Source organism: Pogoniulus pusillus, chromosome 22, assembly GCF_015220805.1.
Source record: "Pogoniulus pusillus isolate bPogPus1 chromosome 22, bPogPus1.pri, whole genome shotgun sequence".
NCBI lineage: Eukaryota > Metazoa > Chordata > Aves > Piciformes > Lybiidae > Pogoniulus > Pogoniulus pusillus.
The window spans coordinates 8,633,494-8,646,733 of record NC_087285.1 but is presented as its reverse complement, the minus strand read 5'-3'; the positions used below and the strand labels follow the sequence as shown (position 1 = coordinate 8,646,733).

Here is a 13,240-nt window from a genome sequence, read left to right as displayed (position 1 = left end):
ACATCAGTGTTTTGGCTACTGCTGAGCAGTGCTCTACAGCATCAAGGCTGTCCCTGCAATACCCCTCTTCGCCCTTAAAGGCCAATAGGCTGAGAGTGGGGAAGAACTTGGGAGTGGATAGTCAGGACAGTTCATCCAAACTGACCACAGGGATATTCCGTATTTTAAGATATCTGCTCAGCAACAAAAGCTAAAAGAAAGGAGAAGCAGCAGCAGTTGTTAGCATGACATGGGTTTTCCAGAGCAACTATCACATATACTAGAGTCCTGCTTCCTGAGAACTGGCTTGACATCACCTGCTGTGGGGAAGTAGAGAAGTTTCTATCTGGTACCATGTGTGGCTTTGGCTTTATTAAACTGCTATTACCTTGATCTATGAATTCTTTTCCATCTTAGTTTTTTTGCCCCCAGTACAGCCCTCATGCAGAGAGCTAGGTTGGTGGGCACTTAGCACCCAGCCAAGGTTGGCCCACCACAATGAACATGAATTATTTGTGTACTTGGCATATTCTATTAATAATATATCAAAATCACCATGCATACTCATAGGAAAATAATCAAAATACCTTAGCAACTGCAAAATTATCCCTGAAACTGTGCTGTGTGCTCAGGCTGAGCAGTTTCAGAGGCACATTTTTCTTCATTTCTGACCTCCTAGTGTTCCACTAACAGGTCTCAATTTATATGCAAATACATTTAATAAAGCACTGCTAATCTTTAAGTACACTATTATTTAAAATGTTTAATGCTGAAGCATTAAGCTATAATTAATTGCAGAAATAAATTTTCATTCCTCAACATTATTAAGCTTTCTTCCAAAAATCCATATTCATGTCAAATATATATATGCCTATCTATTTCAATTGCAAGGAAATCCTTGAAGCACTGGCCTAGGATGGGATCCCAGCAAAATGCCCAGTCTCAAAGTTTGTACTCAAAATGAAAAGAGCACCTTATGTTCCTTTGATTGCACAGCACCAGCATAACATAATTCTGATAAGACAGGGGGAGAGTGTACCGGTGTCTGAAAGAATATTCATCTTGTACAAGATGTGACAGACAGTGGCAAACAGATAAAACCAGAATGCTTTAATTGCTGTTGTCTGACTAGTCTGAAAAAAGAACTGAAGTGTTTAAATAAATTACTGAAGCATGGCTTATGCCATTAAACACATTGCAGATTGAATGTTAAATACCAAAGCGCCTGAAGAGTTGACAGCTGACAGAAAAGGATGGAGCACATCAAATGATATTTGTGGAAAAGGAAGTAGGGGAAGGAGGGAAGATTTTAAAAAGTTGCCTTGTTCAGATTTATACAATAATCCCACTGAAAAGGACCCAAAACACTTGAGATTTCTTCTTTTGCCCAGAAGGGAGCAAGAAACCTTTGAAATTTTCAACAGAGCTTTTTGAAAACAGAAGTTTTAAAATTAAAAACCCACATTTTTTCAATAAAGCTCAAGCAAATAAGATAGGCTGCTGTGATGATGGGGAACTGGAATGCTTCCAAACACTGTTTTCTGTTGTGCCTGTATTAGTAAGTAAAACATGCCAGAGATTGTTTTCTGAGCCTGAGGACAAGAGGCATAGCATAACTTGCATTCATTTAGCCAAACTCTCCTCCATTCCCCAAAGCAGAACAGCCTTGTTTATTCTGCCTACTGAGAACAGCTTCTCCTCTCTTTATCATCCCAGCTTTTCCTTGGTGCTGCCTAGGACCACATTCATTAGCACAGCTCACAACCCTGCCATGGCACATGCTGATAGTTAGAACTACAGACAAATGCAAGGCAGTGCTTAAGCTGTACTGGACCTGGGTAGGTTATTTGGCACAGGTCAGTTTCCAGCAGCCAGCTACCATGGGTCGCAGAGGTGAGCATCAACACACAATATTTGCTAAATATCTGTGTCACATAGCAACTGAAACTGTGCAGAAATGCAATGAAAATACAACCAAGTGAATAGATCTGAAGCCCATTTTAACAGTGTCTCTTTCCAACTGGAACAAAGAGTTGGAGACAGAAGCTTGAAATCTTGTTTGAAAGGTGCAAATGTAGGAAAAACCTAAACAAATAAGAGAACAGGTCACCAGAGGCAGGTGACCAGCCTCTGCATCAACTGCCCCTCTACAGGTATCTTTAAACTTCTAAGATTGAACAAAAAATATTATCTGAAGATAATATGAAATTATATCTCTAGAAATGTGAAAAATGTTGACATCTTGTAGGACATGGGGCAGTATCAAGGGGAGAAGAAGAGATATGCCAAAGGAAGAAGGGTACTTTGGAAAGGCAGGAGGAGCAAATGTTATGCAGTGCTTGATGAGACTTTTCAACTCCACTACTGAGAAATGGGATCTAGCTAGATAGATCCTAGGTCTCTAGAAAAATGCTTAAATGCAAGAGTAAGCTGCAAGCAAGACAAGGAAGTGACAGCACACAGCTTGGGAAAAGTAAACCTCCAAGAGTCCCACATAGTCTGAAGGAAGGTTTTCTCTGCATTGATGAAGTCTCAGGTTGAATACTGAGTAATGTAGCATTTCAAAATATATGTAGACATTATATGAATGCTCCTAAAACATTCAATATGATAAACTGAAATGTAGAGGTTGTTTACCCTACAGAGAGGGCCAAATGAAACTTGACAGTAACTTTCAAATTCGTTAAAAGCCACTGAAAAGAGAAACAGAACAAATGATTCTTTACTCCCCCTGTGAGTAAAACAAGAAGTAATTGGCTTAAGCTGAGGAAAGGAAGATTTAGTATGGATATTTGGAAAAAAAATTGACTAGCAGCAAAGAAAGTTTAGCACGGCAGTAAATGTCCACTGTGTCAGCTGAATCCCCAGTATTAGAGACGATGAATTGTAGTGACAGTTATGGCAGGAATCATGGCAGAGGCTTTGCTGCAGTGTGATGAAGGAAACTGCTTTTGCAGGGCTGTGTCGACCATACCAAAAGCCACTCTGGACATCACTGCATCACTGCTTAGCTAGCCTAAGACCTGAAGACAAACATTCCAGGCTGAAAAATGAGTTTATTGCTCTTAGTTTGCAGAGTCAGGAAAATAGTTTCAATGAGCAAACATACAATTCAAACCTGGTATGATCAAACAGTGTGCTATTCCTCCCACTCTGCATAAAACAAACCAACCAACCAACACAAACCAACACACCAAAGATGCTAAGATTCTATTTTTGAAGTGAGGTCACCAAGTGGAGAAGTGGGAACAGTAAGATAAAAGCACATCTTGAAGACATTTATTTTCATGCACTACTTACATGGACTCAAACAACTGCATGTAGTGCTCATCCCCTCGTCCTCCTTCCACCTCATGGTCCAACTTCAAAATTATTTCATTTTCAAACTAATCAAGAGAAATCCAAACACATCGAGAGGTTAGACACATTTCAGCATGGAATCAAAAGAATATCTTTGTATAGTCACACTGCATATTCCCAAGGGTTAAATGCTTGACTATATCTCAGATGAATAATGCACATCTGACTACCTCCAGGTATCTGTTTCTTAGTACAGCCTGATAAAATGACTTGAGGAAAGAGCCTTACAGTGCTTGTATTATGGGTTTTCACAGAATGGCTCTAATTTGAAATGCAGCTTTTCAGAGTAAGTAGAATCACTTTCACCCAGACAAAATACAAACAGTCCTGCAGTATGCTACACCTTGTTTAATTCCGATTTGTTACAACTACCTAGACTCTAATTAAGAAAGAGTGGGAATTACTACGGCACTGCTTTACTTGGAGCCATCAGCAGCTTTATTTCTCTCTTGGCAGGGTGAAAATCTACCTTTTCTCCATGTCTGAATTGAAAAAATAGTCTGTGCAATCTGTGTGCATGCAAAGAGAGAAAACCTTTTCTTATTTCTAGTATTACTCCACTGTTCTCATCTTGCTATGTTTGCTATCACTAAGCAGGCTGCTCTTTAAACACCAAAGCTTCTAGGCTTTCTATTTATGTACCATACTCCTAACAGAAACAAGAAGGATGAGTTTCCTATTTTGTGCCTTGTTTTCCTCAATATAAAATGAAAAAAGACCAGTAGAAAAATAAAACAAAGCCTCCAGTAACTTAATTCAGTTGGAATTTTTCTGGGAGAAGGTTACAAGGAAAATGTATCCCAATCAATACTGGACAGTCTAGACCCAGGTGTTTTGAACCTAAGTATAGGGTGTACTAGCCTGCTGCTGTCCTTCAGACATGATCTGAAATAAAAGTGTTCAAAAAATAAAGTGTTGGAAAATAAGATGATAGATCAGTCTTGGGAAACAGAAAATAATGAAACTTACTGTAATATAAAGATATGCATGGCAGAAAGTATTTTATCTTGATAAGCTTAGCAGAAATAAATATTAATATTACACTACTGCAGGTCTGAACATGTTTTTTTCTCAAGCAGCCATTCTATTCACATATTTTTTACCACGTTTCAAGCATCATGCTGTGAAGAAGCGGGTATAGTTTTGGTTTTGCACCTGAAGGTTAGAACCAGCACAAATATAAAGCACAACAGCAGTGAAAACCCCCTTCTACCCAGAGTCGTTCTTTTACTAGCTAGTCTCCAGCTCTAACTACAATGAGAATGCTTTTCATGGGCTTGTTACCTGAGGCTCTTTGACCTTGTTCAGCACTCAGCCTTTCCTCACTACCGTCTTTGTTTCTAAGCCTCTTGCCTTATAATGTTCTTTGATTCCTCAATCTTTGACATCTCTTTTCAGCTTGTTAGGTGAAACCCCTAGAATTTATGAAAGCTTTCCAAGATTCTTCATCCTGATTCACACTCTTTTAGCACTGCTGAAAGCCTAGCAAAATCCTTTCTCTGAGCTTCCATTTGATTTGGGTACGCTCTCTGAAGTTGTGCACACACTACAATGGCACAGACAGACAACCTCAACAGTGCAGCACCAGGTATAGTGCTTTAAGATGACTGAATAGTAAAGCAAAGTTCATAAAAACTTGAAGAGCACAGTTTTACATGGACATAGAACAGTTGAAATATTCTGCTGCCTGGATCACTGAGAAAATACATTGCTAGTTATCAGTGAGATGTCTACATTTAAAAGTTCATTGCTCAATGTGAATCTGCAAACTCATGTAGTAAGCATGTAAGAAACATTAGTAGCAGTATAGGAGTAACTCCATCAGAACTAGCAGCATGGAGTCATCCCCTATTTCAGCAGAAGCTGGCAGGAAGTGTTTCATCTCTGTGCTGTACTGAATAGGCTCTGCACTGCTCCTCAAAATACTTAATGACTGCAAATCTCAGAGTCTCTATTTAAGAACTACTTCCCATAAAGTTCTCAGAGAAAACTATAAATTGCTCAGTAGAAACTGCAGTCTCATGTTCTGATTTGAGTGAAGGGAAATGACTACTACATTAATGATACTTCTCAATTTTCTTTTGATTCTTTTGTTTGTTTGTTTTAATAGGAGCTTCAAATCAAGGGAGCCTTAGTTTTTCTTTACAGGCCACAAAGAATTTTGGTTTGTTAGAATACAGAACAATTTTTTTGTCCAGCAGGGTTTGCTGCTCTAATATTAACTCTTTCTCTGTAAGTGGAAGATTGCCAGTGGAACAGTAGACACTATGCCAATACTTGAGTAAAAAAAACAGCTGTCACTGATATATAGATGAAAGTGGGAATTTATTCTGGCTAGTGCAGACTGAAAAACAAGTTTAAAGGGTTCCAGATTATTTTTTCTGTGTAAGTACTGTGTGTTTAGTGTCTGTATGTGCATTACTAAATAGGTAACAGAACACACAGCAGTTATGGGACAAGGCATTATTAAGCAAAAACATCCAAACCAGTCATTTTCTAGAGCTGATCTGTGGACTTGCTGCAGTAAGACAGAAATCTCTGAATACTGTGCAAGTCAGGCACCATTAAAAATCACCCACCTCCTAAATCCTTCCTAGTACTTATTCAGCAAGTAGAGAATTGATTACTTCTCCAAGAGGCAATAATTTCACAAATACTGGATCTCAAAAAAAAAAAAAAATTCTTCCAAAGCCTATTTCTGTAAACCAAAATAAATGAAAAAGCTGGCAAAAATATAAAGTTTTAATGTTTCTGTGCCAAAATACAGCCCCAGAAAGAGTATTTCTCCTCTAACTTAAGTACTGTGCCTAATTGTCATCAATTTGGCTTGAAAACCTCCTGCCCTTCTGTGTAATGGATCCAAGAAGCTTCCACATCCCTCAAAACACAATTTGACAGAAACAACAAACGTTTCTGCTATTTCTACAGGGATGTGTCTGAAGTACCAAGCCACACAAACTTGGTTTCTGCTAATGGGACGATCTCACATCTTTCTGAAATCCTTATGCATAATGAATGGGCTGCCCAGGGAGGTGGTGGAGTCATAGTCCCAGGAGGTGTTCTGGAAAAGACTGGATGAGGCACTTAGTGCCATGATCTAGTTGATTGAATAGAGCTGGGTGATAGGTTGGACTGGATGATCTTGGAGGTCTCTTCCAACTTGACTGATTCTATGATTCTAAGTTTCAACAACTGAGTGTTAAGATACAGAAGTATTTACAGCAATTCTAAATCCCACCTGCCAGAGGATCTTGCTGTGCACAGCAGTAGTTACTTATCTATTAACCTTCTAGTGCTGTCAGCTCAGAAACACTGAACAAGACTAGAACAAACATCCATCCTCTAACCCTACCTATAGCTGCTTAACTCCCAGAATACACTGTCTGTCAGCACAATATTCTGAGTCTAACAGCAGGCAGGAAGGAAAGTACATATAGGCTTCCCCAGATGGTCTCAGCAATTGGTGAAACCAATGAGACACATTAAGTTGGAAATACCAAACACAAATAGAATGAATTATTTGAACAAAAATACAAGCAGAGATGAATTAATCTTTCCTAATCCAAGTTAAATCCTTAACATATCTCCAATCCCTGTCCATTTTGATGATACTTTTGTTGACTCTTCAAAGAGCTAGTCTTTAGGTTTATTCTAAGTTTGGATTGTTTTCTGGTGATTTTATTTTTTAAGCAAGCCTTTTCTAGCTTTTGCCATCAAATAGTCAGTCAGAAAAAATAGTAGTAGGTTGCTTGATGATGTGTCTTTCTTTGGGAAGTTTTAACAAAACAAAAACCTGGTCTTTCAAAGAAAAATGGGCAGCAAATGTCATGTGTCCACCACACAGGCAACTAGCCTCCCTTCATAGATGAAGGGGAAGAGAGTGAGGACATTTTGCAGGACTCAAACTATTCAGAGACACTGCACATAAACTGGATAAATTGCCTCTCCAAAATTCTTGTCTCTCTGAGCTAATGATAGACAGAGCCTTCATAGCTAAAATTAGTAGATCTTAATGGTCTCCTCCCTGCATCCTCAATTAAAGTTATAATTACAAGGTCATATAACATTCATTCTGGGTGAATGGAATTACATGTGCAAAAGAAAAGAATCATGAGGAAAATGTCTTACTATGCTGGACATTTACATATATACTCCACTCCAGTAAACACTTGTTCTTGAGATAAGCAGCAGTGGAATTTTGTCTCTTTTCTCTAGGATTAGTTATTTCCTAGAAATAGCTAAATAAAATTCCCACTTGATAAATTAAAATAACTTTAAGCCCTTACTGCACATATATTGCATGCATAAAGCAGGGCAGAGCCTCTTGAGCTAACAGCAACATAATGTGTGTGTCCACAGAGAATGGGGCACTGCCATGCTCATATCTCAGCACAATTCCACAGCAAGTTAATGGAATCAATCTTTATGGCAAAGTTTATTAAATCATGTGGCAAGTTCCAGACAGGCTCTAGTTCCAGTGTTGGTACAAGCTCAACCAGGAAAGATATCTCTGAGCTTTCATCCTCTCTCTCATTACAGAAATTAGATTGGAAATAAATTCTTTAAATATAAAGTTCAGCAAAACTGAGTTTTAACTGAGTGCCAGTCTAGGCTCCTGAGTGCCTAAAGCAGTCTTGAAATAACATGTTATTATTCACTTTTTTTTTTCAATAAAGATGTAAACCAAAAATAATTATAATACTGAGACCAAATTTGTACATATGGAGATGGTCTACCAGCAAAAGCTAGAGTTTGTGTATCAAATATTTTTTCATTCATAGTAATTCCTTGCCCATTGCTCATTAAGATGGCAACAATTTGAAGTAATAAAAATATTTAAGCAGCATGTCAAGTTTTAAAAAAATTATCAAAATTGCCAAACTTAGAGATGCATGTTTAAGAAATCTATCTTAATTACCTCATCCACAGGAGAGAATAAACCCCACAATTCTTGGCCAGCAAATAATTGCACTTTCTAGAGCAGAACTTTAGAACCTAAGGAGACTCAGCTGCCCAATTATGAAATAATTTTAGTGCCACCTCATGAAAGTTACCTTTTACTTGGAAGATGCAATAAAATGAATGTCCTTGTTCCTCAGCACTGAAAAAATATAAACTGAAACTTTTTTATATTAGCATAAGAAGTGACTTAAGGGTCTGGCATCTCCCAGGCTCCTAAGCTGCTGTTCCTCTTAATCAGTCAGTATGACTGATGAGTTTTCAGGATTTTTGTTCTGTAAAGATCAGTGCATCTGTCCCAGGAGATGAGGTATAAGCCAAGAGAGGGAAAACATTTCTAAGAAGGCAAATATAGGACTATTAGGACACAGAGGGAACAGATGCACAGTAGCAAAGAGGTTTTTAATCTTGGCCTTTAACCAAAAGCTTTGCATTGTGGAATACAGACCAAAATGGAAATTCCATCTGCTTGTTTGTTCCACACTTACTTGACAGAGAAATGCCCCACATGATTTAAAGTACTGTACATAACTGGGTATATAAGTAAGATATTCATATTGGCTTTCCTATGAAAGCCTAAAGTTCTGACTTTTAGCTTGCACTTAGCATGCTACAAACTGTTGTGAATTAATTATTTGTGGAACTACAAAGGCTGAATCTCCCATTTAAAATGTACTGTGACAGGCAGTGTGCAAGCACAGGGTGAGGTCAGTCTCTGCCCAAGGAGCCAGCAGAGAACGGAAAAGTCAGAGAAAGCCAGACACTCACCACCCAGGTAGACAGCACAAGCAGTGGCAGAAGATGGAGATTACATTCCCAGAAGTCCTATACTATCATTCCTACTTCCATCTCATCAATCACAAATATTTGAAAATCTTTTTCCTTGTCAAAACTACTGTAGAAAACATTGTAGGAGTATCAATGCTTCACTGTGGTTATTTTTGTCACAATAAATATTTAGAAGAGTTTGAGTTTCCTGAGAAATCTGGTAACCTATAACTAACCATTGGCTGCTGCTTCTGGAAGGCATTCTATAGTTAAGACTGGAATGTTTGCCTTACCAATAATTGTTAGCACGAGGAAGAGGTATCACAAAAAATTTCAATGAGAAATGGCCCCTAGAAGAATTTTGCCTGTAATTAACCAAGGGCTGAGTTCACTGTCTTGTTTTGTTTCTTACAAGCTTTTTCAGTGAAATTTTGAAGACATTTATAACTATTCTGCTGCTTCCCTGGGCCAGTTTCTTATTGCCATCATTCTGGCCAAAGTTTTGGTTAAGTCCAACTAAATGACACTGGAAAGCCTGCACTCACTTGCCCGAGAGCTCTTCATTTTGTTCTTAGTGTTTTGAGTGCTCAATTCTATAAGCCCAGGCAGGCCTACATGATCCATTTTTACCAGAAATAAACTGACCATAAGACATTTTAACGGATTTGCACCCAAAGTAGTTTCAATTACCTTTTTGAATTCTCCTGTTCTTTGATATTCACACAGCATCATGTCAAAGAAAATTGGGATTGTGGCTTTCCGCAGTTCAACTTCAGGAATAAGAGTCATTTCCAAGATGGGTCCAACCATCCCCGGAATAAAGCAAATTTTATTCTGGCCTGAAATAGAAATGCAAATTGGGTATTTGAGAGGATGGAAAATACTTTTTTTTTTTCTAGGAACACATTTAAAAAGATGTTGCCATTTTGAGATAGTTTCCTTGCCCTAAATACAGTACATGATGGAGACAGGGAGGTGTGCTGCACTGCATTCTACTTATGAACAACCCAGCAAAACATACAGAATTAATGTGGATAGTGCATTGTATGTCTGTTTCTGTGTGAAATAAGCTGTATGGCAACTCCATGCTCAAAGCTGAAGATCTGTCTTTAGAATCATAGAATCGGTCAGGCTTGGGACCACAAGGATCATCTAATTCCAACCCACCTGCCACAGGCTGAGACACCCTGCCCTGTGTCAGGCCACCCAGAGCCCCATCCAGCCTGGCCTTAAACGCCTCCAGGGATGGGTCCTCAATCACCTCCCTGGGCAACCCATTCCAGGGTCTCACCACTCTCATGGTGAAGAACTTCCTCCTCACGGCCAGACTGAACCTACCCACCTCCACCTTTGCTCCATTTCCCCCAGTCCTGTCACTCCCTGATGTCCTGAAAAGTCCTTCCCCAGCTTTTTTGTAGTCCCCTTTCAGATACTGAAAGGCCACAATAAGGTCACCTCAGAGCCTCCTCTTCTCCACACTGAAGTGTCCCAACTCTTTCAGTCTGTCCTCAAAGGAGAGCTGCTCCAGCCCTCTGATCAACCCAGTGGCCTTTCTCTGCACACACTCCAGCACATCCACATCCTTCTTGTAATGGAGGCTCCAGAACTGGATACAGTACTCCTTCAGTGATAACACTGACACTCTCCCACTGGACAGTCCATTCTAGTATAAATTTCTGAATAACTTTTTTCTCTTTACCCTTATAGGGTCTTCAGAAGACATTTTCCTTAATATATCCTAACAATGCTCAGCTGGAAATTTTGCAAAAGTAACAAAACACTTATTACAATTATAAAGGAAGGTGGATCTCTTCTCCCATGCCTCAGAGAAACTAAGGCTCCAGTTTTTCTTAAAAATCAATCACAAAAAATATCTTCAGTATCCTATAAAAATAGCTTAACCATTATGTTATTGGTGCAAACCATAAACTGGAGTTTCCTTTAGCCAACAGAAATAAAATATTATCCTTCCAGCAACAGAAACTTGCCTGCAAAGTGCAATTGAAGTAAGAACTTCCTAAAAATTGCCTATAAGTTGAAATAGAAAGTGCCTCCAGTGACTTACAGAATGAACAGAACACAAAAATCTGGTTCACATGCCCAGTTACTTGGCCTTAGCCTTGAGATCAATGCAATCAAGAAATTAACCTTTGATACATAGTGATAACAAGTTTTCCTGTCTGGAATGTCTGTTTTTCACCTGAGTCACAACAATCAGGACCTCAGTAAAAAGAGAAGAATACTCTTGGCTTATGCTCAGCACTCTGCTGAGGGAGTCCATAGGAACAAATTCTAGAACTGACTCCTGATTAGGAGACCTTCAATGGACAGAAGCTTTTTTTAAAATGTCTTCTCTGTGAATTACACATTGAAAGCTGGAGTTTTCATGATTAGCTGTCTGAAACTGAATATTCAGTTTAAACTCAAAGTATAAGCATATACCATAACTGTCCTCATTGTACATTTCAAAACCCTACCACACTACCTATTTTCACCGGACAATGCATTGGTGTTCCCTTGAGTTTAAACTCTCAAAGCAGCAGTAGCACAACATGGCTGTACCATGAACAGAAAGAGATTTTTGAATTTTAATCCTAGTTGAGCCTCACTGATTTCAGGACCTGTAAATACAGACTGAACAGTGACTTTCTCAGGGAAACTTTATCTGATTCTCAATTTCAGCAAACAAAGATTCTGAAATCTTCTTATTTCAGCCATCATTGAAATCAGAGGGAAGGTTGTGAATTCTCTTAGAAATACAAAAGAGGCAGTAATCAAACATTATCTCATGTCCTTTCCAAGCCTAACAGACTCATAGAGCTGCTAAAGTGAGGAAAGGTCAGCAAGTCCAATCATAAACCCATCACTGGCACACCCATTGAACCATGTGCTCAAGTGCCACATCCACCTGTTTTTTCCATACCTCCAGGAATGGTCACTTCACCAGCTCCCTGAGCAGCCTGTTCCAATGCCCGAACACTCTTTCAGTACAGAAGAGCCTAGCTGTGGTGCCCAAAACTGAACCTAGTACACAGGCTGCAGGCTCACTAGTGCTGAGTTACAGGGGCACAACTACTTCCCTACTCCTGCTGAACACACATATTCCAAACAGCAGAAATACTGACAAAACCACTTCACTTCAGACATTTTCCAATGACACAAGCAATCCCTTCTGGACTCAGTTTTGATAAAGCTCGTTTGCCTACTCACCAAGTTTGTACCACATGTCACGGATAGCAAAGCCAATTAATCGTCTCATATCTCCATATCTAGAAAAAAGTAAGATTAATGAAAAGCACTTTTATCATCATGTTACCACAAAACTGAAGACATTACCCAAAGTACACATTCTTGCTTACTTGTTCTGGATTTTGTTGTATTTCGCATGGGAAAAGTTTTCCAGCTGCAGTGAGTCCTGGGTAATGAAAGCCACAGCCAAATGAAAGTAGTTGTTCCACAGCTGTAAATTAAATAGAGGGAAATCACAATAGTTTTGAGAAGAGCAGGAACAGTATAAAACTATGCACAACACTGAATAATTTATGAAACCAAACGATGCAAGCAATATGAGATTCTGATATTATGCCAAGATGTACATCGTTAGTATTACACAATTAGCAAAACCCAAGAAAGATGAATTTTAATAACTGCTAATACACATTTGCTCTTAATAGCACAGTAACTAAATAAATATTGCTAAGAAAAAGAATTCAGATGAGATTCATTAGCTAACAACATTAAACTATGAAGCATGGCAGGGCCGGTGAGTACACTCCATGCCAGCATATCTCAACAACTTGGAGCTGAAGGCAGCCAATGTACTTGCACTGTATTTGAGAAGCACTGTGAAAGGCAGCTACTGTCTTCTCTTTGGAGTCTAATTCAACAACAATTTCTGTAAAATTCCAGTATATTTTGTTAAGAGCTCTCTACACAAAGCAGGGAAAAAATGCATCCCTAAAGAACTACTAAAAGTGCTTGAACTAGAATAAGACCTAAGACCACTTGTATTTCCAGTGCAAAACCCTTCATTTCTGAAAGCAAATGACTTGTTCTCCAGACAATCAAAATTAAGTACTTCTCTTGCATGGTAGAGATGGAAAGGGAAAGTAAAAATAAAGCTTCACCAGGCAACACAAATGCAAAGAAGTAAATACTATCTTCAGAAGCTCCT

The 13,240-nt window shown here is 38.8% G+C and overlaps 1 protein-coding gene across 1 annotated transcript in view; it reads right to left on the bottom strand.

Moving 5' to 3' along the window:
• Nucleotides 1-13,240, bottom strand: part of DOCK2 (dedicator of cytokinesis 2) — a 167,146-nt gene that overhangs the window by 25,387 nt on the left and 128,519 nt on the right. Inside the window, exons 31-34 of the mRNA XM_064161633.1 lie at nt 12,426-12,526; nt 12,277-12,335; nt 9,757-9,905; nt 3,280-3,365 (exon numbers count right to left, since the gene is read on the bottom strand). Coding sequence (XP_064017703.1) covers nt 3,280-3,365; nt 9,757-9,905; nt 12,277-12,335; nt 12,426-12,526 — 395 coding nt within the window. The remainder of the gene's footprint in view (nt 1-3,279; nt 3,366-9,756; nt 9,906-12,276; nt 12,336-12,425; nt 12,527-13,240) is intronic.